The sequence below is a fragment of the Lampetra fluviatilis genome, chromosome 23 (genome assembly GCF_964198595.1).
Source record: "Lampetra fluviatilis chromosome 23, kcLamFluv1.1, whole genome shotgun sequence".
In the NCBI taxonomy this organism is placed as follows: Eukaryota; Metazoa; Chordata; class Hyperoartia; order Petromyzontiformes; family Petromyzontidae; genus Lampetra; species Lampetra fluviatilis.
In genome coordinates this window covers 12,707,696-12,731,375 of record NC_136297.1, presented here as the reverse complement: position 1 = coordinate 12,731,375, position 23,680 = coordinate 12,707,696, and the positions used below count along the sequence as shown (strand labels likewise).

The 23,680-nt window shown below is 47.0% G+C and overlaps 1 protein-coding gene across 4 annotated transcripts; it reads right to left on the bottom strand.

Annotated features, from left to right (window-relative positions):
* Positions 1 to 5,217: 5,217 nt before the first annotated feature.
* Positions 5,218 to 22,718, bottom strand: MBTD1 (mbt domain containing 1). Of its 4 annotated transcripts, XM_078867281.1 has the most exons (18): positions 22,571 to 22,717; positions 21,548 to 21,648; positions 19,614 to 19,811; positions 19,178 to 19,311; positions 18,932 to 19,043; positions 18,703 to 18,788; positions 17,960 to 18,077; positions 17,381 to 17,515; positions 17,082 to 17,170; positions 16,543 to 16,828; positions 16,282 to 16,337; positions 15,842 to 15,946; positions 15,586 to 15,733; positions 14,952 to 15,034; positions 14,087 to 14,321; positions 13,030 to 13,104; positions 12,475 to 12,702; positions 5,218 to 11,644 (listed from the first exon to the last, which is right to left on the bottom strand). In XM_078867281.1, exons 3-18 carry the CDS (start codon positions 19,765 to 19,767, stop codon positions 11,538 to 11,540), a joined length of 2,151 nt encoding a protein of 716 aa, XP_078723407.1. In that variant the 5' UTR covers positions 19,768 to 19,811; positions 21,548 to 21,648; positions 22,571 to 22,717; the 3' UTR covers positions 5,218 to 11,537. The 4 variants fall into 4 exon arrangements, with proteins under 4 accessions (XP_078723407.1, XP_078723408.1, XP_078723405.1 ...); XM_078867282.1 differs by lacking the exon at positions 12,475 to 12,702; XM_078867279.1 differs by lacking the exon at positions 5,218 to 11,644 and having other exon boundaries at positions 12,298 to 12,702; positions 22,571 to 22,718.
* Between the last annotated feature and the right edge of the window lie 962 nt (positions 22,719 to 23,680).

Below are 23,680 nucleotides of genomic sequence, written 5' to 3'. Positions count from 1 at the left end.
CCTCTGGATGCATTTGCGTTGTCAAAATAGTTTCCTCTCAATTATCCATGGGTGGATTATCCGGCTTGGAGTAACCATACTTTTGAAAAAATATAAAATCTTGATACACAACGGTTGAATAACTACCCACTTCACTCATCCCCAATGTGTCTGCAAGTGAACAGATTTAAGAAGCAATAAAATCGGATGACAGCCTGCATCTTCACCCCCATTCTGTGCAATTAATCCATTTGATATCCTAAATGGCATTGTTCAGTCCCCGCTCCACCCTTAAAATACCCCCGATAAACGAGTCTGTTTACAGACTGCCAAGCATTATATTTATAAGTCATGTAGGAGTGATTCAGCTCTTAATTTTATCGGTGTATTACTGTTAATTACTGCATGTGCCTCACCACAAATTTAAGTGTCTTTATCGATCAACAAAAATAACGTGTCATTAGTTTTGCATTATGAAATGTGTACAAGAAACACTAAATTTAAAATAAGCTGCAGTATCTTTATACAGTACTGTAATGATCGTCAGGTTTAAGCATTGGTGGAAATTGTTTACATTGATCTACTAAATATAAATGCCTTCCAAATTCCAACAGGCTTTTCTCATGCGCTCTGGCGAAATCCATTCCCATGACACCCATGTGAATGAAACCAATTGCCTGGTAAAGACAGGCTTCGTGAACTAGTTGGCAATAAAGTGGAAGAGCAGCAATCTGGTTAAAGTGAACCGGCTCAGCTGGAGGGCGAGCGCTGCTCGCGATCAGAAGGTTGCGAGTTCAAGGCCTGGTTGGGGGTTGACTTGGCCCATCATCCTCTCCAGGGTCGATAAATAAGAACCACTCTTGAGGAAGTCGAGTGGTTGTCCTGTGGGGAGACTCGCCCCCACCATAATGTGACATTTACACCACTGGCTTGGAACTGTAAATAGAAAACTAAACTCAAATCTGGCAGTTGCCTGATGATGCTTGTTGTAATTACTGGCAAAACGTTGTACTCTAATTGTAAATGTTGTGGATTTACTCTCCCAACACACCGGTGTGCTATACCAGTAACCAATTTGCATGTTCTGTTTACATGACAAACATTACTAATTGGCTGTGGCGGGTTTAACGACCCGTTCATATTTACGCGATCTAACCCAAAAACCTCTTATGGATAATATTGGTCGTGAAAACCTACGTGTTAAACAGAAAACTAAACTATTCACTATTTTTTATTTTACCATGTAAGGGGCCCACGGAGCGATATCGCTCTTTTTCAGTGGGGGCCTGGCCACAAATGATAACTCGACCAAGTGGCTTATCACGTGTACATTCATAGCAGCCAAATTCTCTACACGCGTGATGTTGATTTTAAATGTGGAGGGGAAAAACATCCACGCGAGCACGGGAAGAACATGCAAACTCCAAACATACAGCAGGCATCAGGGTCGGTGTTAAACCCACGACCTCCTGCATGCCAGGCGAGGTAGTCAACATCTCCAAGCCACGAGCACTGCTGCCTCAATGCTCATGAGATCACTTTGAACGGGAGCAGCTGCTCACACCGGCACTGCAGAAAAGAGCAGAGCCATTTGACGAATGGACAAGGAAACACTTTAATTGCACCCTCATTTCTGAGCTTAGAAAGAGGATTCGATATTCAACGTTTGAAGAAGTAAATGGGACTTTAACAATCAAATTTTTATTTCAATATCCAACCCAAAACTACCGTGACAAACAGCACCTTTGTATACAGAAATACCTCTTGTTAATTTCAAGTACATACAAAGTTTACAAAATGTTTTACTATATATATGTCCAATTCTACATGCTATAAAAAAATAAACACCTGCTGCGGAAAAATATCTGTGAACACTCAGATTTCCTGCTCTCCTCCCTCCCCACGCACCTCGCTTCAAGCGGCCCCGTTCATCATCCAAACATTGAACGTGTTAGAAAAAAAACAACGCTGCATTTCCAAACTATTCCCGTAACAGTAATGTACAACACACGGGGAACGGATGCAATTGTAAGTCCTGCCGACGGCCCAAGTTGTCGGCACGCAACTTGATCCGCGCGGACGTGCGCAACGCAGAAACAAAAAGCGCACCGCAAACGCGAAGAACGGAGTCCAGCAGCCTTCAAACGCCTCGTCCTCACGTGGCGCGTTGTGCGCCGTGTTTATTGTGACGTTCTCGACCCGACTTGTGAAAGAGCTTCATAGCTCATGGGATTCCTCCAGCACGAATACTGATTTTAATTCTGACATCACACCGCCCTACGCGCCGTGACAGGGCGCGGACACCGTGCGCCTTGCGTTCATGTGTAACGCTCCAAGAACAGCGGTGTCGATTACCCAACAGTTCGGGCAATGAACAACGCCACGTTATGGAAACTCAAAGTTGCTGTGGCTTTCACGAACCTGCGTATTCGTGCGGGGCTCTCGGCGAACGTGCTACGACTGTGAAACGCCAACTCGCAAGGCGACGTCGCAAATCGCTCGATTTGCCGAAGCAATGACACGTCCCATAAACATCTGTTAAGAGGTAGTCGAAATAATCAGTAGTTCTAATTGCGTATGTGCGTGAGTGAGTCAGTTGCAAATCAGCTATACTTCGGGCACGGGGGAGGTGAGCTCAAAAAGAAGCGCACGCACATGGCTCAAACACGTGAAGCGATGGGGCGGCATCACCGAAATGGGGGACAGCCTGGGGGTGAGACGCATCGAAGCACGAGATCACGCGAACCGATTTTGCAGGCAAGTCAGCAACTCGGAGGCGCGCAGCCAAGCTCAGGGCTGCTCGACGAGCCGGGCCGAGACAGATGAGAGGCATCTTATGTTGCGGATGTGCAAAGGGATGGAGAGTTCCACACCGTGGAGGCGACAGCAGAGCACGTGATGCATGGTCACATGGTGTGCGGCCATGGGAAGTCGGCGCAAAACGTGTCGATTCAAAATCATTTCACAAAATCAGCAGATTTCATGCGCGAACTCTGCACTATCCCAGGATCCAACACGGGGTTGGGAACCACTGCTGTTGAAGATGAACCGACTGCTGTACACGGCTTCATGTTGGGTGATGAACAAGAGATGATGCAGTTGCAGACTGCTGGTCAAGCACGTGCGTGTGGATGTGTTGTGTGTGCCGTGTATAGATATGGAGAATGCACACATGTGCACGTGTGTAACTTATGAACTTACATGCAAGTGACAGGGGGTTGGATATAATCAGGTCTTTGAAGCACAGCAGCTTAAAATACCATAGAAACTAAATTGCACGTGTTAACTTTGGCGATAATTTAGTTTGCTGTGAATAAAAAAAACTTCACCTAATTATGATATATACACCGTGGTTCTAGATTTCTTTACACGTACATTTGCGACTGCAAAATAATCGATCCGGCAATGCACGAGTACAAGTCTTCTATCCGAATCTTGATCGATTCTTGCACGCACCTGCATTTGTTCCGAAGACAATGGCAACCTCTTCCCAGCGCACATCTCAGAGTTGCATAGCGGCGACGACACCGGCATCGATCGTGCACAGCCATCGGCAGTGTTCGGCGAGGCTGGGTGAGCGCATTTGAAATCCATGGTTTACAAAGCCAGTTTCAGGTGCAAAATCAATCAAAAGGGAGCGATAACACAGCAGGTGGCGGTACACGATACGTGCATTATAGACACGGAGCCGTACACACTCACAGAGCACCCACAAAGTCGGCAAACTAGAACTTGCCAGTGCATTCAGAGTAGCGGCAGCTGAGGTTGCACCATTTGTCGATAAAACAGGTTTCTTTTACAATGCTGTTCCTTGCTCAAGTTTGCTCCACCGTATTTCACTTCATACTGTGTGTCACTCAGAAAATTCGGTCATAGTTTGCACATAAAGACATCACACATTATGACGTGTTCTTAAATCGCTTTCACCTCACCTGGACATGACAACACCAAGCTGAATTCAGCTGGGCCTTTGCTGAGAAATTATGGAAAATAAAAACGTAGCCCAGAATATTGTCAGGTCGGTCACAGTGAATTGTGTAGGTACAGCCAATGAAAAAAAAACACCCGCTCGCCTCTGTGTTACTCCCACACGTTAAAAAAAAAAGCCAAACTAAATCTCACACTGCTGAATATGTCAGAAGGCGGTCGGGGACCACATGCAGTTTAGGTTTCACTCGCTCTTTGCGGGTTCTGTTTGTGACCGATTTCCACATCACATTGACGCCGTGCGGCGATTTGAATTCACCCAGGTGTGGTCGCACGTCGGACAACCTCGTGTGTGTGTGTGTACCGACTGTCACGTGGTGCATTGTGGGTCGGGTGACTGCGGTCCACGGTCGGTGGTTTCGCTTTGTGCGCCCCTTTTTTTGGAAAGCATCTACCGCATAAAGCGCACGAAGCCTACACACAAGCACTCACCGTACTATAGTCACACCGGTGAATGACATTGGAGAGCAACGTCACGCTGTACAACTAAATCAGTGCCGTACACCAGTGAACATCAGCGCATAGACATATTAAGTCGAACTGAATTCTATCCAGAACGGTTAACTTCACTGGAGCAGTATGGAACTACTGGGGATTGAATAATAGCCAACAGCAGTGGACAGGAGCTGAGCAGAGACCGGATTACTCTTCAGCTCAAGTTGAGCTGCTATGGACTAATATGCAGCCAAGCATGGCAAAGCGAGCTCAATTATAGGACGTACCAATGGACCACAAAAGTTTCCACGTTGCTGCACAGAAACTTTATTTGTAACCAAAGTTGTACTGTAGAATTCTAATGTACCAGAGCACCCTGGCTGGCCTAATTTCGGTATGATTCAAGCAACGCTCATGATGGCTAGTGAACCACACCCAAACGTCTCTCATTGAACATCGTCACCACCACGCTTGTCTCGATGACCCAGAGAAACAACTTGTCTCTGAAACGCAATTGCCCACGGGTGATGCAGCAACGAACATGGGAAGGGGGGGGCACTCTCAAACAGAAAACGTCATTAAATCTTGACTTAAAGCTTTCGTGACTGCAGGAATTCATCGTCTTTGGGTCTTTCGGTAAAGTCACGTAGATAGGTTCAAATAAAAAAAACTACGACGTTTCGATCACAACACAAGCGATCGTCATCATAGTAGTTTTTTTTTATTAACTTGAACCCATCTACGTGACTTTACATAAAGACCCAAAAAATAGAGACGTCACTACTTGCAATGAATTTTTTTGATTGCCGTGGGGGGGGGGAATAAACTTTAAAACGAGATTAAAAAACAACAGCGCATTTCATTGTTATTTCGAAGTCCTCAAATAAAAAAACACATGGTTGAAAACTACGTTAGTTTCATTTTCTTTCACACTGTGGCGCATGAGTGCTTGTCGCGGTTGAAGGCGATCCCATACAGCATCAAGGAATCAAATATTATTGATCATTTATGCGATTTGCTGGACGTGTCAAGCCAAATGCAATGTTCTTACCCCCCCCCAACTCCCAGACTAGCCAGGCACAGGGCACCAACATCAGGCCTCTCTTGGCAGTCGATGGCAGCAACCACAAGCCGGTAACCAACAGCGCAACGGTGTCGAGGTAATCGGGTTTAATGGATCAACGCAAGAAGACAAGACAAAGATCCCCCTTAGAGCCTCAGACTGTTGGGGCAAGTGCTGTTAGCGAGCACCTATTAAGGCCGGCACGGCACACGAGGGGTGGATGGCCAGCACCACGCCAGACCGCCTCCCAAGGTGGCGACGTTTAAACGCCGCACCAGGTACTCTCGTTGGAGGCCTAGTCGACGTAGGGGAGGCCCAGAGGCGCTTCAGACAATCGTCACTGGTGCTGGCCGTGAACGGGGATCGAACTCGGGTGGCCGAGTTCGACGCAGAGGGACAGGCTGGGCAATTCACCACCAGCAGCAGCAGCAGCAGCCTCTCAGACCTCATTCACGAGGATATGAAGCAACGCCGTGTACCCTGAAAGTCTAAAATAACCCAGTTAGCATGGTTTGCAGGAGAGGTAAGCGGAAGATTAAAAAAAATCAATGAAATACTTAAGTCCATGACATTTTTTGGGGTTGGATCGCGTAAATATAAATGTGTCGTTAAACCCACCGCCACAGACACAAATTTACGGGATCCAATCCAAAAAAACATATACAGTATAGATATTGGTCGCGAAAGCCTACATGTCAAATGCTGAAGTGTGTAGATGTTAAAAGACACATTGAAATAAAAACTCAGCACTTGCGTCAATAACACTGCATCAAAAAGGAAATGTATTATAATACCGATGACTAATAATGTAAATTATGTACATTGCTTTTTAAGGCAACGTTATTGAGGAGCGTGTCGAGGTTTTTTTGGTGCTCATGCACCAACGCAGCATCACAAAATTATTAATTTAAATCTTAAACAGTTACTCTGTGAACGGTCACAACTGCATGGTAAACGGTGTAAAAGTATTTTTTTTCAATTGGGGAGCGGGGGCATTTCGTGATTGAGGAATTCCAGAGCCAATTACATTGACCCCTGCCTTCAAACGCACGGCACGTTAAAAAGTCTGTTAATGACCAAGCCTTGGTTGCATTCGTCTCGTCGTTGTCTCCTTCTGTACAGGTGTCATCACTTGCCCTGCAATCACCCCTTTACAGCCACACTGCTTGGTCTGAAGTCGTCAATGTAATTTCAAAACGAAACTTTTTCGAGAAGACAAACAAAAGATACGTTTCTTCACGGAAATGGCATCAATTACCTCTCATTAACCTGCGAATGAAGAAACGCTGGAATTCCCAAAAATATAGATCGTCTAGCTATGCAGTGTGTTCACATGCAATCATCGGCCTAACACAATTCAGCTCAATCCACTCCAAATTATGAACGAGTAAACCACGTGGCCAACAGGAGCGTCGGTGCGCACGAACTCCACGTGATTGTGTAGCAGTGGCCACACACCGCGGTGCAGTATTCACATCAGAGCCTTCCAACCATTCAACGTAGGCGAGGCACAAAGTTTTGCCCATTTACCTCGGTTTTTTGTCTTGCTTGCAACATTAACTTTGCTATAAAAAAAAATAAAAAGTGGACTTTCTCAGAATCCATTCGCGACGACGAAACGTCCCCAACCGGGCAGCCGTGACATCTGCACCCACGTGGAGTCAGGTAAAGGTGAACAAAAACTAAACATCGCTGTATCGGATGGCGCGAGGTGCAAGCAAGTTTATCGACGCACGGCATTGTCGGTTGGAAAGCCCTTTAACCGAGACCATCATGCAAACAATTGACAACAAAAAAACAATTATAAACAGAATTATTCTTCCAAGGTCGGAGGACTCAAAGCACACGCGGACCGTGGAGATTTTGCGATGGATGTAGCTGGCAAGCGGCGACAACCCTTCACCGTTCAACGAAACGAGAGATACGCAGAAAATATTTTATCCACAAAATCAGCCAGCACTTGAACACAACCATGGGAGCCGACAAAACCAAAAACAATATTGAAATATTAATACCACCCACTTTGTCTTCACGTTAATCCAAAGCAGAAAGTATATCATGACATTATCATCATCACAATACTCCAAAGTGTGAAAAACAAATGAGGATATTCACAGTTACATTAGTCCACCTGAACTACAGCAGGTGAGCCACCAACGACCTCAAATAGCTGCCAACGGTGAGATTTAAATATGAAATCTAAACCTGGTAATGGATCAAAGATCTCTTCACGCAAGGTCTAACATATCATTCAGCTATTTCTTTAGTTTTTTTTTAGTTTTCTTTGTTATTTTTTTTAATCATCTCTGCGATATTAAATGTACAAAAATAAACACTAATTGTGTTCAATGCTGTAAAGACACAGTTATGTACAACGTTAAATGTATTAATAAGTATGACATGTCAAGGATTATTAAGTATTGTTACAATAATTTTGTTATTTACTTTGTATTTGGTATGTTTGAAAAATTATACAGTCCTATCGGATAAGACTCGATGGAATTCGCGACAGTGTAGTTGCGTGTTGTATTTCTGTACAAGGTAATGCTTTCCTGCCGTTCACAATTCGGGTCAATAATAAACTCACGAAGAAAAAAATGATAAAATAAGAAGTTTTCAGAAAAAAATCTCGTTCAATGTCCCTTCCTACACATTTCTCTGCAAGTTGTTACAATACAAAAATAAAGAATAGCTCTGCAGAAAATGAGTGCGTACTTCAACTTGGAAAAGGAGCAAACGGTTAAACGTGTCGCAATGTTGTTTTCGTCCAAAGATTTTCATTCGGCCGTTTCAAATTCCTTGCCATGCCGACCCGAGCACGAACCCCGCGACATCCATATCTCTCACCGTCTCTCTCCCAGTCTCCTGCCTGCCCTCGTTTGTGGAATAGGATGGGGGGGGGGCAAGGGAGGGGGCTTTGGCAAACCTCGCGAGAGCCAGTGGCCAAGTGCGACGATACCGTCCAGATTCCCCGATGACAAAGACACACGCGCAATTGGAAAGTTTTACAATTTCATATTTGACATTTGAAGAAATTGTGCGTGCCACTTTAAGCCAACCGGCCAGCAAAAAAAACTAAAAATGTAGTGTGATGATCTACATTTGAAACTTTAGACTTATTTCCTGATGAATGTCTTGCACATATTAGTTGTAATGCTGTGCAATGCACTGCTGTACAGCAACTCCATGCGGATCGCCAGTCCTTACTAAAACCTCATCCTCTGGTCACCATCGGCAGGTCTTCTTTCTACTTTAGTGAGCTTCACCAGGCCATGCTCATGTCTGCAAATCACTCCCAATGCGAACTTAATAAAAGACCCATTTTACAAGGCCCGGTCAATCCACTCCTGGATGAAGGTCTCCCCCGATGACACCTGTGGAGGTCAATGGGGTTTGTTCGACCATATTTCACTACGCCAGCAAGGGCTGGTTTAGAGAATCATAAATTGAGAAATAAAAAAATGGCACTTCCACTGAAATCTATTGCCACAGCAAGCAACTTTAACCTGTTTTTGTACTTCAAAATCCTCTCAGAATTTCAGGCTACCCCATTTCTTAAAGTTCCTTGAGATGTAGTCACATTCAGACACTTTATAAATCCAAATTACATTGCATGTCTGTGGAGTCACGGATACATTACATTCTGCAAAACGCTCAACAGGTGTTCTCAAATCAGAGCCATCACTAATCATGCGAGGCTGACCGATTTAACCTCACCACCTGTTATTGAAGAATTGCATTTGCACAATCACATACTCATGAATAACGTGGGAAATATATATTGCCATTGAGATGCAAAACACGATTAGCACAGTTGGCTACGTACGGTGCAAAAGAAGTTCAAGATACCTGCGTACATAATCAGGTACGATTATTGACATGGATATAGAAGCTCTTTACCACCTAGTGGCCAATGGGTCCAGCCTTTTGCAGATTTTGATTGAGAGCCAACTTCAGGACACCCATTCACTGGTCGCTTAATTTGAATCCGAGCAGAGCCATCAACATGGATTGTCGTGCCTGCCGATGGGATACTACCTCTGCTGTTAAACCAAAATGTTTTACCACAGGATGGATGCCCCAATCACCGCTGTGAAAGGAAACACTTGAATACAAACTGGTATCATTCAGTGCCGTGCACTTCAGGTACAACATTCTGCCTGCTATTTAACCTCTCCCAAGGACTCGGCGTCGCCACCGCTTCAAAGGGCACTCAAACAATGAAAACCAAAATCAGTTGAAACTAGAGATACGACACGGCTTTTCAAAAAACCAGGGCAATTACACGTGTGCTCTTCAAGCAATAAGCAGTCAAACTTGTACGTGCAATTGATGTCCCGGCCATAAACGAATCTTAAAAAACACTGCAAAAGCCATGCTCAGCTTTTAAACGGCTTTCTTTGACCGACAATCTGCGCTTTGCACAGCAGTTTAATTCTGGATTACGGCAGTGCGTCGCTACATTCGGCAGAACAAAATTAATCGCCCGCCCAGAGTCTTCATGCTGGTGGTGAGATACTATTTCGTTTCCAATGCAAAACATGAAGATACCCCCCCCCCGAACAATCTTTAACATTTAAACGCCCCTCATGTTTGAAAGACCGTGTGCACGTTTACAGCAAACCCTAAACATTCATCAAAACACAAGGACTTACAAAAACCCTACAGAAAATAATCTACTGTTTTTTCTTAACAGACCAAGTGTTCTCTTCTGTCTTCCCAAATGTTGTTAAAGTATTTCAAGCCATTGGCCCCATTTGTACAAGAACAATTATGAAAAAATACTCGACTTATTTCAGATTTTACACTCCGTTTTCTACAAAAGGCGGTACTGGATAAGCACCATAGGAATCAGATTTAGAAATTCTACTTCCTCTAGGAGATATAAACTTAACAGCCAAATGCCATTTTTATTGTAGCAAAAATGTACGCGATTCTGTACAGTTATTAGGGAGACATTTTAAATGGGACGATTCGATGTCACCAAAAAAACCATAAATTAAAAAATGGTGAATTTCACAAGACCATAAAAAAACATTTAATTCAAAAAAAGGTATTACACATGCCTACTCCATGTCTGGGCTGTCATTTTTGTTCCAAGTCCCAAACACAAGTAGACCAATGTTTTAAATGTAATAGATGCAACGGATATGGGTCTATACGAGAGTTCCAAGTTCATCGTGTGGGTCACGAGCTCTTGCAGCTTTAAACAAAGAAAAGAGTTTGTTTTCCAGTTTGTAAATACATCAACGTGAAAAACGGCACCGCCAGTGTCAACGCTCGCCCTTGAATCAAAACACAATGCGATCAAACGGCCACCAACGTTGAACCTCCTTCCCCCTCCCACCCCCACCCTGAGCCCTTCAAGGGGCATTGCAGCAGAGACGGGAAGTATGTACGCAGCACGGTCCTGTTGGCCGACTTGTCTTCGTCCCATAGCATTGGCCACGAGGCCTGAATAAGACCGGCTTTGTGGAGCCTGCAACTCGCATTCCTCGTATTCAGTTTGTTTTTCGTGAAGCAACTCTTCGATTGCAGTTCATCGTTTCCACAACAGCCGAGAATTCCCCCCCCGTGGCAAAACGGTTCAGCATACTGGCAACAGCAACGTAATGTACCCCCAATTTCAAAGCCACAAATTGTGGACACCGTCAAAAGTTAATTTAGGAGCACTTGACTTTTCTTCTGGGGAGGTGCCCCGCGGAGAAACTAAGAAAAGCAAACCCTCGCCCCTTCACGCTCACCCAAGGGAGCCCCCAACCACTAAAATCGCACGCCACTATATTGGAAATCCACACCTTGAATAGTCGCAGGCACTTTTGAGCACTAAAAAGAACTGGCGTCAGTCTCGCTCCAACGAACATCGCCGACAAATGCCGTGGAGCAATGGGCACGGCGTCAAAACTCCACGGAGAAACCGACCGGCCACCATGTGCCCACCACCGGCGCGTAGGTGCCAACGAAAACCTTGCGCGCCGTCGTGCGGCACAGGGCGGCAGGGTGAGGGACGGCCGCCGTGCCGTCTCGCCGACGTGGCGACGCACGCCGTTTGGGGCGGGAGGGGGGGGGGGGCTCAGGGCTCCTGCTTGGTGCTGAAGAGCGCGAGGCTGGAGGAAGAGGAGGCTGCGCTCGCGCCGCACGGGGGGTCTGCGTCCATGGGCTCCTCCTTGACTGCCATCACTTTGCGGAAGGTTATGGAATGGATTTAGGCGAGCGGAAAACAAAAATAAAGACGACGCATAAGAAATACAGCTTCAATGGGGAAGACGCAGGCGAGGCGCGTTACACGCTAACAGAAAATCGCACAATTGTAAAAAAAAAGGAAAAGATACATTTTAGCCACACACCGCATATCAATTTTTACCAACAGAATTTTTGTAAATAGGACCAACTTTATACTGCCAATATAGGTGTATTCCAGTGGCCGTTCATAGCTCCAAACATCTGTATGACAAAGCACACGATACCAGCCAAGTCCAGAGAGCACTGCGAGCATACAGCAGCCTTCACGAACTCCAATTGGGAAACGGAGCCGGCACCCGCCGAGACCTTGCGTTCAAATCCAGGCAATAGCCCATGATTAAACCAGCTTTACGAGTGTACCGAGTTGATGGTCTCGGTCCAGTCGCCAAGGAATGCACAAAAATCCCATTACATAAAAGTTGGCGGTACATTTATTTCAGCTATGATAATTAATATTTTCGCGTTCGATTGACATGCGATCACTCTTTTCACAGCATGAAATGGTGTCCTGCTAGTGGTTACAGAGGCCCCATTGAAGAGACTTCAGAAGTAGTTCTGTTACGTCAACTTCCGGGGAGAGGTGGGGGTGGGGCAGGCGTTCTCCGACACAAGATGGGTTTACTGCTCAGCGTGAGAGTTCCAAATGGAATTTTTTTTTTCGATCTCATGACGTATGAAGCCAATGGGCACAATCGAAATGCAATTGTGGAGAAAAATAAAAACGAGCAACACAAAACCCAGTGCAGCGTGACTGAGCGAGTGCTCACCGTGCCCCTCCGGCCTGCGCTCGGCTCGGCAGTCCACGCTGCCCAGGGCGAGGCCGTCGCGCCCCGACGCAACCGCCTGTGTGGCCGGGAACGTCCTGCACGGGGGCGCTGCAGTGCTCTCGTCGTCACGGACACCGCCCCCGGCCGCCGGGTACCGCAACACCAAACCTGGCGACTGCTGCGGGCCCCCCAGGGCTACGGGCCGTCGACCCAGCGCCATTTTCCTCTCTGCGCGGGACGCAATACACTGCGTTTGGCACAATGACGCTTGCCGTTGTTGTGCCCGAGCGCGCGTGAAGGGGGCTAGGCGGCCCGTACTCTTAGTCGAGGCTCGGCTCCTCTCAGACTCGAGTAAGCCGACTCAAAGCCGTGCTTGACTGGAGCAGGCTTCGATCACGGTCCCGTGAGCCGAGCCAAGCCACGGCAGGGCAGCCGAGCGGCTCAAGCCAGATCCGAGCCGTGACTAAGGAGCTGAGCCGTGACTAAAAATACAGCCCCTTAGCAGGTGGAAGAGGAATTCTAAATGAAGTTATTTTAATCAATTAGCTCACTCACTTTTCTTGTGTCCTTTGTAGCCAGATTTCGTTTTTTTCTTTTGCTTTGCACCAGCGGGGTGGGGCGAAGCGGGCACTGTGGAAAATGTTGCGAGATGTTGCGTTTTTACCATTTTATACTTTCAATTGTTATCTTAGGCCCAAAGAATGTCACGCGCTTTTCTTGTTTTTTTTGGGGAAAATAGTTTGCAGCCATCAAAGATCGCAACAAAGCAACGGAACATGCCAGGAAAGTTATGCACTGTAGAAACAATAGATTGCAATGGCAACATTGGGGTGAACATCATCTTTGTTGCATTTATGCACAAGTGGACACTCGGTTGTTTGAAACACACAAATTTAGATCACGACCCAAATACACACACCAAAATAAATTAGCCATCAGACTAAATATTAAATCCTGATTGAGGGGGGGGGTTGACTCATTCCTTCATCCCTAAGCGATCAATAAAATAAGAATAATTGAAACTAGATTTGAAGCGTTCGTGGCTGCTGGAATTACTCTTTGGTTCTGTCGGTAAAGTCACGTAGAAAATAAAATAATAATAGAATACGATGTTTCGGTTGCAACACAAGCAACCATCATCAGGTAAGAATGAATGATAAAACACAGGAATTGAAACAGCACAGGCAGACACACAGACACACCGAGCGAGACATACACCTTGTGTGTATGTCTCTCTCTGCATGTGTCTGCCTGTGCTGTTCCCGTGTCTGTTTCATCATTCATTCTGACCCGATGATGGTTGCTTGTGTTGCAACCGAAATGTCGTATTCTATTATTATATTATACGTGACTGTACCGAAAAAAACCAAAAAGTAAGAATCCTTTAACGCGGAAATCAACAGAGGTATTCCTATAGATATACTCACCCTCGACATAAGAATGTGGAATTTGCACCACTGGGTCAGGGATTTACAAATTAACAGAAGATGAGCACCATTGCCTAATACAGCTCACTTGAGCACGAAATCCCTGTGACCTTCACGACTCTGAGTGAATGCCAGGGGTCTGAGAGAGGAGCACGGCCCGGGCACCCACCCACCCACCCACTCACCGGAGGAGAGGGGCGGCTGCAGCTGGTAGCCCGTGAGCTCACACCAGCCGACAGGGAAGAGGTCCGGGGACTGGCAGTCCACCCACTGGTCATACTCGTCCTCCCAGCCGTCAAAGTGGATGCGCAGCAACCGGTTGACGATGCGCACGACCGTCGCCACGCAGATGAGCCGCGGCTCCATCAGGTCCACCGCCTCCAGCTTCATGCCCACACGGAAGCCGTGGTTTGGGATTTCCTGCCGACGACGGGGCGGGCGGGCAATGTATGGATGTATGACACGTAGGCTTTCGAGACCCAACTCAGACACATTTATGTATGGATGCATGTTGAACTTTTGCACCGTACGTAGCCAACCTTGGTAATCGGAGGTGCGGGGGAAGGACAACAAACTAAACCACAAAAAGGGGTAGAAGAGGAGGAAATTTTACAAGAGGCGGCCTTTCCCACAGGACCAATAAAAGAGCGTATTGTTACCCCTCGGGGTCGCATGTGCTATCAGTAATTTTCTCAAAGCATTTTATCCATAGATTGTAATTATGTACGATAGCAAGGGCAAAGTGGTAGCTTTTTTTATGGAAAATAGTCATTGGAAGTAAGGTACTGTAGTGTTGGACGGAGAATGTAGTTTCAGAAGAACAAAACAACAATGCGAAATGAAACATCCACGAAATATGAAAATAGGAAGTGCGTCTATAAAAAGACAATATGGAGAGTATGTACGCTAATCTTTCTGCCCATGGCGGACAGTGTGGTCCTGAAAAAGCCCCTTGGCTCAAGGAAATACAACTTTGGCGTGCACCACTGCGCAAACAGCACCCTCTGTGGGTGATCAGTAGATGCACTCTAACGTAACCCTTGCACTCACCTTGTTGAAGAGGCTGACTGGAGCAGCAGGAGAGCTGGTTTCCCGCAGGTACTCAAACCAATTGAACGGTGTCCTGTTGTAACCTGATAGATTAAAACATACGTTGCGTTATGCGCGTAAAGTTTCGAACACTTGCATCAATAACAGCTTGGAGAATTGGTAAACCTGTGCTACTAAAAAACATTAAGCTGAAAACCTCATAAGTCACGCAACTCCAATAACCATTTGGATGATATTTCACGAATGCGGCAGCATAGATTTGGAACATCAAAATAAACCTTTAAAAACGTTTTCTTTTACCAGGTCAGGCCCACTGAGCTCTATAGCTCTTTAAGAATAGCCACAAATGATAGCTGAACATCATGGCTTATCATGTGGAAATGTATAGCAGCCAAATACTCAAAAACGCACATTTCTAAAATTTGGGGGGGAAAAAACCAGAGGACCCGGAGAAAAATCCACGCGAACACGGGCAGAGACACCGCAAACTCCAAATATACAGCAGCAGACGTCAGGATCGGGATCGAACTCATGACCTCCTGCATTCCAGGCGAGGGGGATAACATCTTGCCACCGATGACGGTACGGGCAGCGGGGATAGGCGGCGCACGCGCACCAACACGAACCCCCCTACCACGAGGTGACGCCAGCTCGATCTGGTTGATCTCGCAGAATCCAACGGGGAAGATGGACGGCGACATGGAGTGGTAGCAGAACCAATCCGTGCCGTCAGCCGCCTCGGAGCCATCGATGCCGATCATCAGAAAGCTGTCACCCAGCACCTGCGTGCGGACGCACGGTCGTCAGGAAGAAGTTAACTACGGGCTCGGCGCAAAAGGGTTAGAAGGCACGTAATGATGTAGCGCAGAAAGCAAGTCGGTGGACCCTGCCTTTCGAACGGTAGCCACGCAGATGGAGGACAGGTTTAGCGGGTCGATGGCTTCCAGCTTCATTCCTTCCCGAAAGCACTCCTGCTTCTGGGGCATCTCTTTCACCTGGATGGAGGCACACAACAATGACACACACGCGTGCACAAAACAGATACCAACAAGCAGAGCCATGAAACACACGAGCGTACACACGTACACACGTATGGCGTAACACGATGCCAGATGGTTTGGGCATGTGTTGAGAAGAGAGAGGGAGGGCGAGAAGGAAAGATGTGGGTCAAGATGAGGCAAGTGGAAGTGACGAGAGAAGAGGCACAGGACAGAAGCAGATGGGACTCGGTAAAGGCATGCGTAATAATCAACTCGGCTTAACAATGAATAAAGATAAATTGTATGGATATTGATGGATAGAATTCCAAATTAAATCTCGAGACACTCACAGTGGGGAACAAGTAGGACCCTGCATCTGAACTCCCATCATGTTTCTTGGCTCCTTCTGAAAAGAAAAGCATCATGGCCGGGCCAGCAGTCGGGCAATTAATATTTGTGATGGTAAAACGAAAGTTATTTTCACACGAATGTAATCTTCAGGCGTCCGTGTGCAAGCACGAGGGTTGTCGCAAGGTGGTGACAATCCTAAGGTAATTTTTACAGTTTTACCACCGTATTGCAATGATCATTTTCACGTCGCGGTTGCGCACCAGGGCTCTTGTGCTGGTGCCCAACGGCCCGCGACCAGCCGATGGGGTGGATGAGCGGGCTGCGCATGTGGCACCAGAAGTCGTCCTCATCGCCGCCAGCCACGCTCCCGGCGCCGCCCCCCGCCGTGCCCGTCGCCACGGTGCCGGCGCCGTCCCTGTACGTGAGGCGCAGCCGGCCGCCGATCACACTGTCCACGAGAGCGACGCGTGTCCGGGAGATCTGCGCCTTGTCCACCACCTCCAGACGCATGCCGCGCTTGAAGGGAAAGCTCAAACTCTCCTGCACCTGGCGGTGGGATGGGGTGGGAGCAGCATGGGCATGGCCGGAAAAAAGGGAAGCAGTACAACGGGTAGAAAGGTTAAGATCAAGTCAAGATTAAAGCATTTCGGAAGCGTGTCGGTCATGTCCTGCGGCACACTGCTGCTGTCAACTAAATCTCGATGAGTTTGTCGTTCTTCCCCACAACTCCGATAAGCACGGTTGGCTACGTACGGTACGAACGAAGTTAAACACACACACGCAACTACGTCGCGCTTACCTTAGCTTGGAAGTCTGGCGGGAGAGTCTTGGAGCCCGTCAATTTCTTAACGAGGAACGCTTTCCAGTTGGAGCACCTGTGCATGATCGCTGAACAGCGTTCAACGCAGGCAGACGCAAGTAAACACACACACCTTTAGATACGAGTCCCAACATGGTCCACACATTTCACCCGGACAATAAAGCACACGCAATACAGCAAAACGTCTCGTTGTATACATTTACACAAGTGATGCACAGGTATGAGAACGATACAATTAGTCAATTTGCAGTCTGCGTTGGCACTGCCCGCTGGCTTACTCTGCGGCGGGACAAGCGGCTTGCCGATGGTTGCGCACCAGCCGATGGGGTGCACATCCGGAGTGCAGAGGTTGCACCAGAAGTCCCGGCTGGAATCGCTCTCGTAACCCTCGTATCTGAGCAGACCCTTGTAACCTGAGTTAGAGGAGAGGCAAGAGGTTACATCTTGGGTGGCAGGGTGGGGCAGTGGAAAAATGCTTGTGCCTCATGGCAGGAATGGCCCGGGATGGATTTCACGACTCTGGTGCGTTTCACGTTCTCTCGCTGGTCTGTATTGGTTTCCGACGGTTTTCATCTCACGGATAAAAATTTTACTAAAACAACAATGGAATTGGTATTGGCCAAACATCCCAATGCTGAAATATGTACCTGCAAATTGCTCAATTTGGATTACACACAGCATCGTCAACCACCAACTACAAAAACTTTGCAGGGCCCTACTTAAAAAGCATCAAGCCTCAACGGAGACTTCTCCTGGGTAAACAAGCGTAATAATAAAAATAGAATCTGGTTCGCGTGAGCAGCCGTGCAAGCAGATCTTCAGAGCCACGTCATAAACAGCGGCCACGTCACACTCACCTGCCAGCTTGATGACCCACGCTATCCAGAACACCTTGCTGGACACCACGCAGTCTGTGTTCACAACTTCCACCCTCATGCCCTCCGTGATGTCCCCCCAATGATCCGCCATGGGAGCCTGCGAACATCAACGAGCGTGGTGAAGGCAGAGGCAGCGTGCAAGCTGGCGGGCCACGCTGCACGCGGGCTGCAATTCGCCACTGTGGAGACGAGGGTTTATGGATCACACACACACAGTCGTGAAACTCCCCCTCTAGCCACAGGCGTCAAGGTTGCTATCTCATGGCTTACCAGGAAATTACATCACAGCATGTAATTTAATTTCCATCTGTATGGGGATTTAAGTGTTACCCCCCCCCCCTCCCCCACTTGCTTAGGACATCTCCAGGTATTCAGGTTTCCGCCAACATGTAAAAACGCTCAATGGAATTGACCAAACATCCCTATATAGTACCATAGAGCTTGGCCAATTGTTGGCACCGGTTCTGGTTGCCTTCCCGCTTGTTTGTCATCTCCCGCACATTTAATTAATTTTCTCCGAGACCGAACAATAACTGTGCGCGTTGAAAAATATAAATTGATATGTTACGTGCTTTGCACACAGAGCATCAAGTGTACGAAATTACCGATTTAGAATGTAGAAATTCACAAAAGAACAGCAATCAGCAGTATCCATCATAATCATTCTTCCAAGAGCAGGTATAAGATAAATGCGTTGCCATTTTCACACGTCGCCCACTCACGTGCTTGAAGCAGCCGACGGACGCTGCGGTCAGACTGTTCTTCCAGATGTAGCGCCCCCATTCAAAGCCATCCGACGACGTTTTTACTGCAAAGAAATTCAGACATGAGAAACGCAGGTTTCACTATTGCAAAGAAGATTTCATTTTTTACCAGATAGGCTTCCACATTGTTTAACGTTTGGCGAGTGTTTTTTACTGGCCTAAACCATGGAGGCACAAAGAGGCTCACTTGATTTGCGCTTGGCCTGACTCTGCAACGTAGCCTGTAGCATGCTGCTTTGCGTTAGCTTGGGTGCCATCGGTTTTGGCAGCAGTTTGGCTTTTTTCGATGGCGATTTTCCCTGCAAATGAGAAACACGGCCACTTTTAAGTATAATGCACTCACGTAACGCAGTTCAAATCAGAGAGGCAATGGAGTCCCCGATCGCCAATGTATTTTGCTCCAGGAGATAGGAAAACAGCAGCGTCAGGGCACCTGTAGGCGGGCGAGGACGCTGGCCTTCTTCGAGTTGGAGGAATAACTACGCGAGCAGGACACGCTGCAGAACCGCTTTGTTTTAGAGTAGAACGCGTCCCTCACACCGACCATGCCACACATTTCACAGGTAGCTGGAAAGAAACAAAATACATGTTAGACTTTTTAAAATGCCATTGTTCAATGACAACAAATTTTAAAAGACCAAGGGAACATCCATTGTCAATGTGGCCGTCTGAAGAATGCGCACAATGGTCCAACGAGGAACACGGACCCATCCCCCACCACCTTACTCCACCCTCTCCCCGTGGTCTTCGGTTCAACCTTCCAGTCTGCCTAATCCAAACGCACATGAGGTGCCCTGCGTGTGGGCCACTCGGGACAAAGGGAAAGAACGTGGGCCCCAGCACACGTGCACCCGCGCGGCTCCACTCACCCATGCCCGACTTGCCATCAGGATAGGTATACACCTGCCCATTGGTCTTGATGACGGGGAGGCTGGCCGGGGGAGTCTGCACCACCTCATCTTCACTCTCCTCCGAGCTGCTGCTGCTGTTGCCTCTCTCGTCAGAGCTCTCGTAGCTGTCCATCGCTCCGCCACTCGGTGCCGCGCTCACGCCGTCACCAGCCCCACCTGTCCGCGGGGAACGCGGGCTCACGATCGTCAACGCTCACGGTGGCTCAACGGATCGCAGCGACTCGTGCGGAGCCACGAGTGCCACAACTCAAGGCAGCGAGACGATTGCAGAGCACTGCATCTCAAGGTGGTGCGAGCATGTTGATGCAATCGGCTTTGCCTATGCCACTTCCTTTATTTAAACAGCGAGAACCAACCACACTTCACAATTTAAACACTACGCAGTACTTTAAATGACCGAGTTAGATATTGTAGGTTACGCAAAGATACTTTAAATAAGCTTAAAAATGTATATTCAATAAAGTGTTGCATTCATTAATATTTTCATAAAATCTTCCTTGCCTCTTACCTTTCCAAATAACAAGTGAAACTTTCCTGCGTTTAAAAAAAACACCTTCATGTCCGACTAAACCAACCGCCCAAACCGGATTTTGCAGCCCATCAATGTCAGGTATGATACATCTAAGGAAAGAAAGTCACTTAAAGAGCTGTCGGCCATCCAATTCATCATAATTACTACACCCAGGGTTACAAAACTGGGTTGGGCTAATTTGCCTCGTGCTCGCACACATTTAAAGACCCCGCGTATAATACTTAGTTGTTTCTGTTCTTTAAACTGCTCTGTATGTTGAAAGGCTAAACAAGCATGTACAGTATAATCAACTCTCGAATATATTCCCATAACTAAAGGCCAACCACGTCACACCGACATGGGCAATAAACTATGTAAATTGTATATATTTTTTGGGGTTCATGCCTAAACTACCCAGCAATGTCAGTACACATCGTTCACATTGAGAACCACGAAAGGCCTTTAAACGAACAAGGTGTGTAAAGATAGCTGTTGACAAAATTACAGCATTAAAAAAAACACTACAGAAATGTTCCATGTGGCAGATGCGCACGGTTGGTATTCATTCAACACAAGGTAGATTATTCGCACTCGCACGGTGTTATGTGTATATGTGAATATGGAAATAGATAACTAGTGAACACAAGAAGCATATTCTCTACCTTTAGGTTTTACATTGCGAGGGCAAAGAAATTCTTCGTTTACCAAAACATCCATCTCGTTGGTACACGAAGTGACGATGCAAGACATAGTGGAGAAGTTTGTTTTAATGTATTTAAAGGGCTGATATGTTTATAAATACCCCATTAAAATACGGAACTTCAACAAAAACAACATTTAATTTTATCGCACACATCTTGAGCTATACGTATTACAATTTACAACTTTATTTGTAACACCATGCCATGGCACTGATTAAGTTACTTCGCAATGAAATTTGAATAACCGAAGAAATGCTGCTTCTAATAAAAAAAAACTGTAGAGAAAGAATACAGAGCGATACATCACAGCGAGCCAATTTAGTGGTTTTGGCAAGCTGCTCACTGGAGACTCCCACTTAATTGTTTGAGCCACGGAGTCATTTGCGAATGATCACAAACACAGACGACACGTTACGGAAACTCCAATATCATCAAAAAGTAATAATGGTTTTATGCAAGCATCAAAACAACTATCCTCGAAATGCCGATCTACCCAGCATGAAGCTGCATGTTGTTCCAATGCAGGATGGCAACAGCTTGTGGAGGCCTTCATTCAGCAATGGATTGGTATGAATGTCTGAAGACGATGACAGCACGACGTGTACTACTTACCACATTAAGCCCGCGACTGCTAAAGGTCTCTGCGTGTGTAAATGTAATGAACAAAACAGTCCACATACCGTGTCATTTCGGGCAGAAGTTTGAGCCTCCAATCGCATCCGCCAAGTCACACGTGGAGGCAGCAGCAGCAGCAGCAGCACAAAGGCGGTCCGTGTCGGTGCTGCTGCGTGGACATTTTCACAGCGAGACAAATAGCAGATCCAGCAACGGCGGAGCACATCAAGGAGTGTAACACTCACAATCCCTTTCTAGTCCACCTCACTGTTTAACCTTCATGTACCACTTCTTTTACATCTCCCGCTTGCACAATCCCTCATGTATCCATCTCACCCCCCCCCTAATTCCCTCTCCTTTCCCTCGGTCGCGTTATCGCTCTCAACACACGATAATCGCCCCACACAAAATCACAAGACAAAACACGATCGCACCGCACACCACGTTAACCACCCCACACCTCCCCTTGTTCTTCACGGTTGTAATCTCCCTCTACTCCTCTTCCATTCACCCACGAGCTTCCCGTTGCGTTTCCCGCTTCGTGTTGATTCCGGAGCAGCACAATCATCGCGACAAACCCACACACCAGCACCACATGTCGACTAATCATCACAAAACCCCCCACCACACACCATCACCACAACACGGCAGCATCAGCATTCATAGCACGTCCTGGCCTTACATGGGGGGGCAGGGGGGGGCGACGATTCGAATTAAACGTTAGCAAAACATGGATTAAACAATTACCAGAAACAGTATACATTGAAAGAGAAGCGTGAACATTAGCAGCTGAGCCACCAGGCAGCGGTAGCAACAGCAGCAGCAGCAGCCACAACAAAGGCACCGAGTTCATGTGGCGAGACAACCCAGAGATGAAACTAGCACTGCCGTGGGTAACATCGCACAGGCTTCCCGACAAGCCGAACCAAATACAAGGGGTTTTTATTTCCCCTCCCGCGATTAAAGCGTTTCACAACGACGCGTAACGCTCGTATAAAGCGAGTAAAAAAAAATCACAATTAAACAAAAAAACACGGCATACAATAGAGCGATTGAAACCGAAGAAACTTGCAAAGCGCGGCCTTTACCCGGGACATTGGCGGGGGGGGGGCAGCGGCGCCTCGCGGGCTGCGAGTGGCGGGGGGCGAACTTCAACCCCGACACGCCGAGAGATCGCGGCACAGCAAGCAACCGATGAGGACGACGCGAACAACAGCAGCAGTAACAACAACAACAGCAGCAGCAAGAAGAGAGTTAAATACAAAAAAAATAAACAAATAAACCCCCAGCGCGTGCGCGCGCCACACGTAACACGCGCTCCCATTGGCCGAGGCGCCCCGTCACGTGCCGTTTATGGCCAATTCGCGGGCGCGTAACAAAACGGAGGCGCGCTTTGTGTTTTAAGTTTTAATTTTATTTTTTGTTTCAGGGGTCGGATTTGGGCGATCGTGGACGGGAGGAGTTTAAATGTACACCGTGGCTTAATTTTTTTAATCGTTCTCGCGTCGTGTGTCAGCAGGCCGGAAATGGTGCACTGTACAATGCACTGTAGTACAGTGCAGGGTGCTGTAATGTGCGCGTACAGTGCTGCTGTCATTCTCTCCATTCACTGAAAACGTCACGGGCCGTTTTGTCTCAGTGCCACATTAAAGACCCTGTAGCTACTAAGTGCCACATTAAAGATCCTGTAGCTTGCTAGACGCTTGTTTATTATCGCATTGTTCAGCTGCTGCGGTGATTGGCATGATCCTTGATCGCCCTCGCCATATGAATGTGGAATTTCCACTGCGGGCTCTTATATTTGAATCGGGGAGACTCGTTGACTGTCACAACGCTTCGAGGAAATTCGCTGTAATGAAGCTTCATTCATCCACAGCATCGGTCACTTGTTAAACGCTCAAGTATAGTTTAAAAGGTTTGCCAGATGTATAGGTACCCCACTAAAATGATACATTCTCGAGAAAACGTTTTATTTGTTAGCCTCTGCACGTCTACAACCAATCTCAATACAGTTTCTGAATTATCTTAACACTTTTTGATACACTTTGTACAACGTAGCCTCTCCTGAATTTCGATTTAAAGCTTTCGTGACTGCAGGGATTCATCTTCTTGGTTCTTTCGGTCAAGTCACGTAAAAGGGAAATAATAAAATAATAAAAATAAAACTAAATACAATTCTCACGACGTTTCGGCCACAA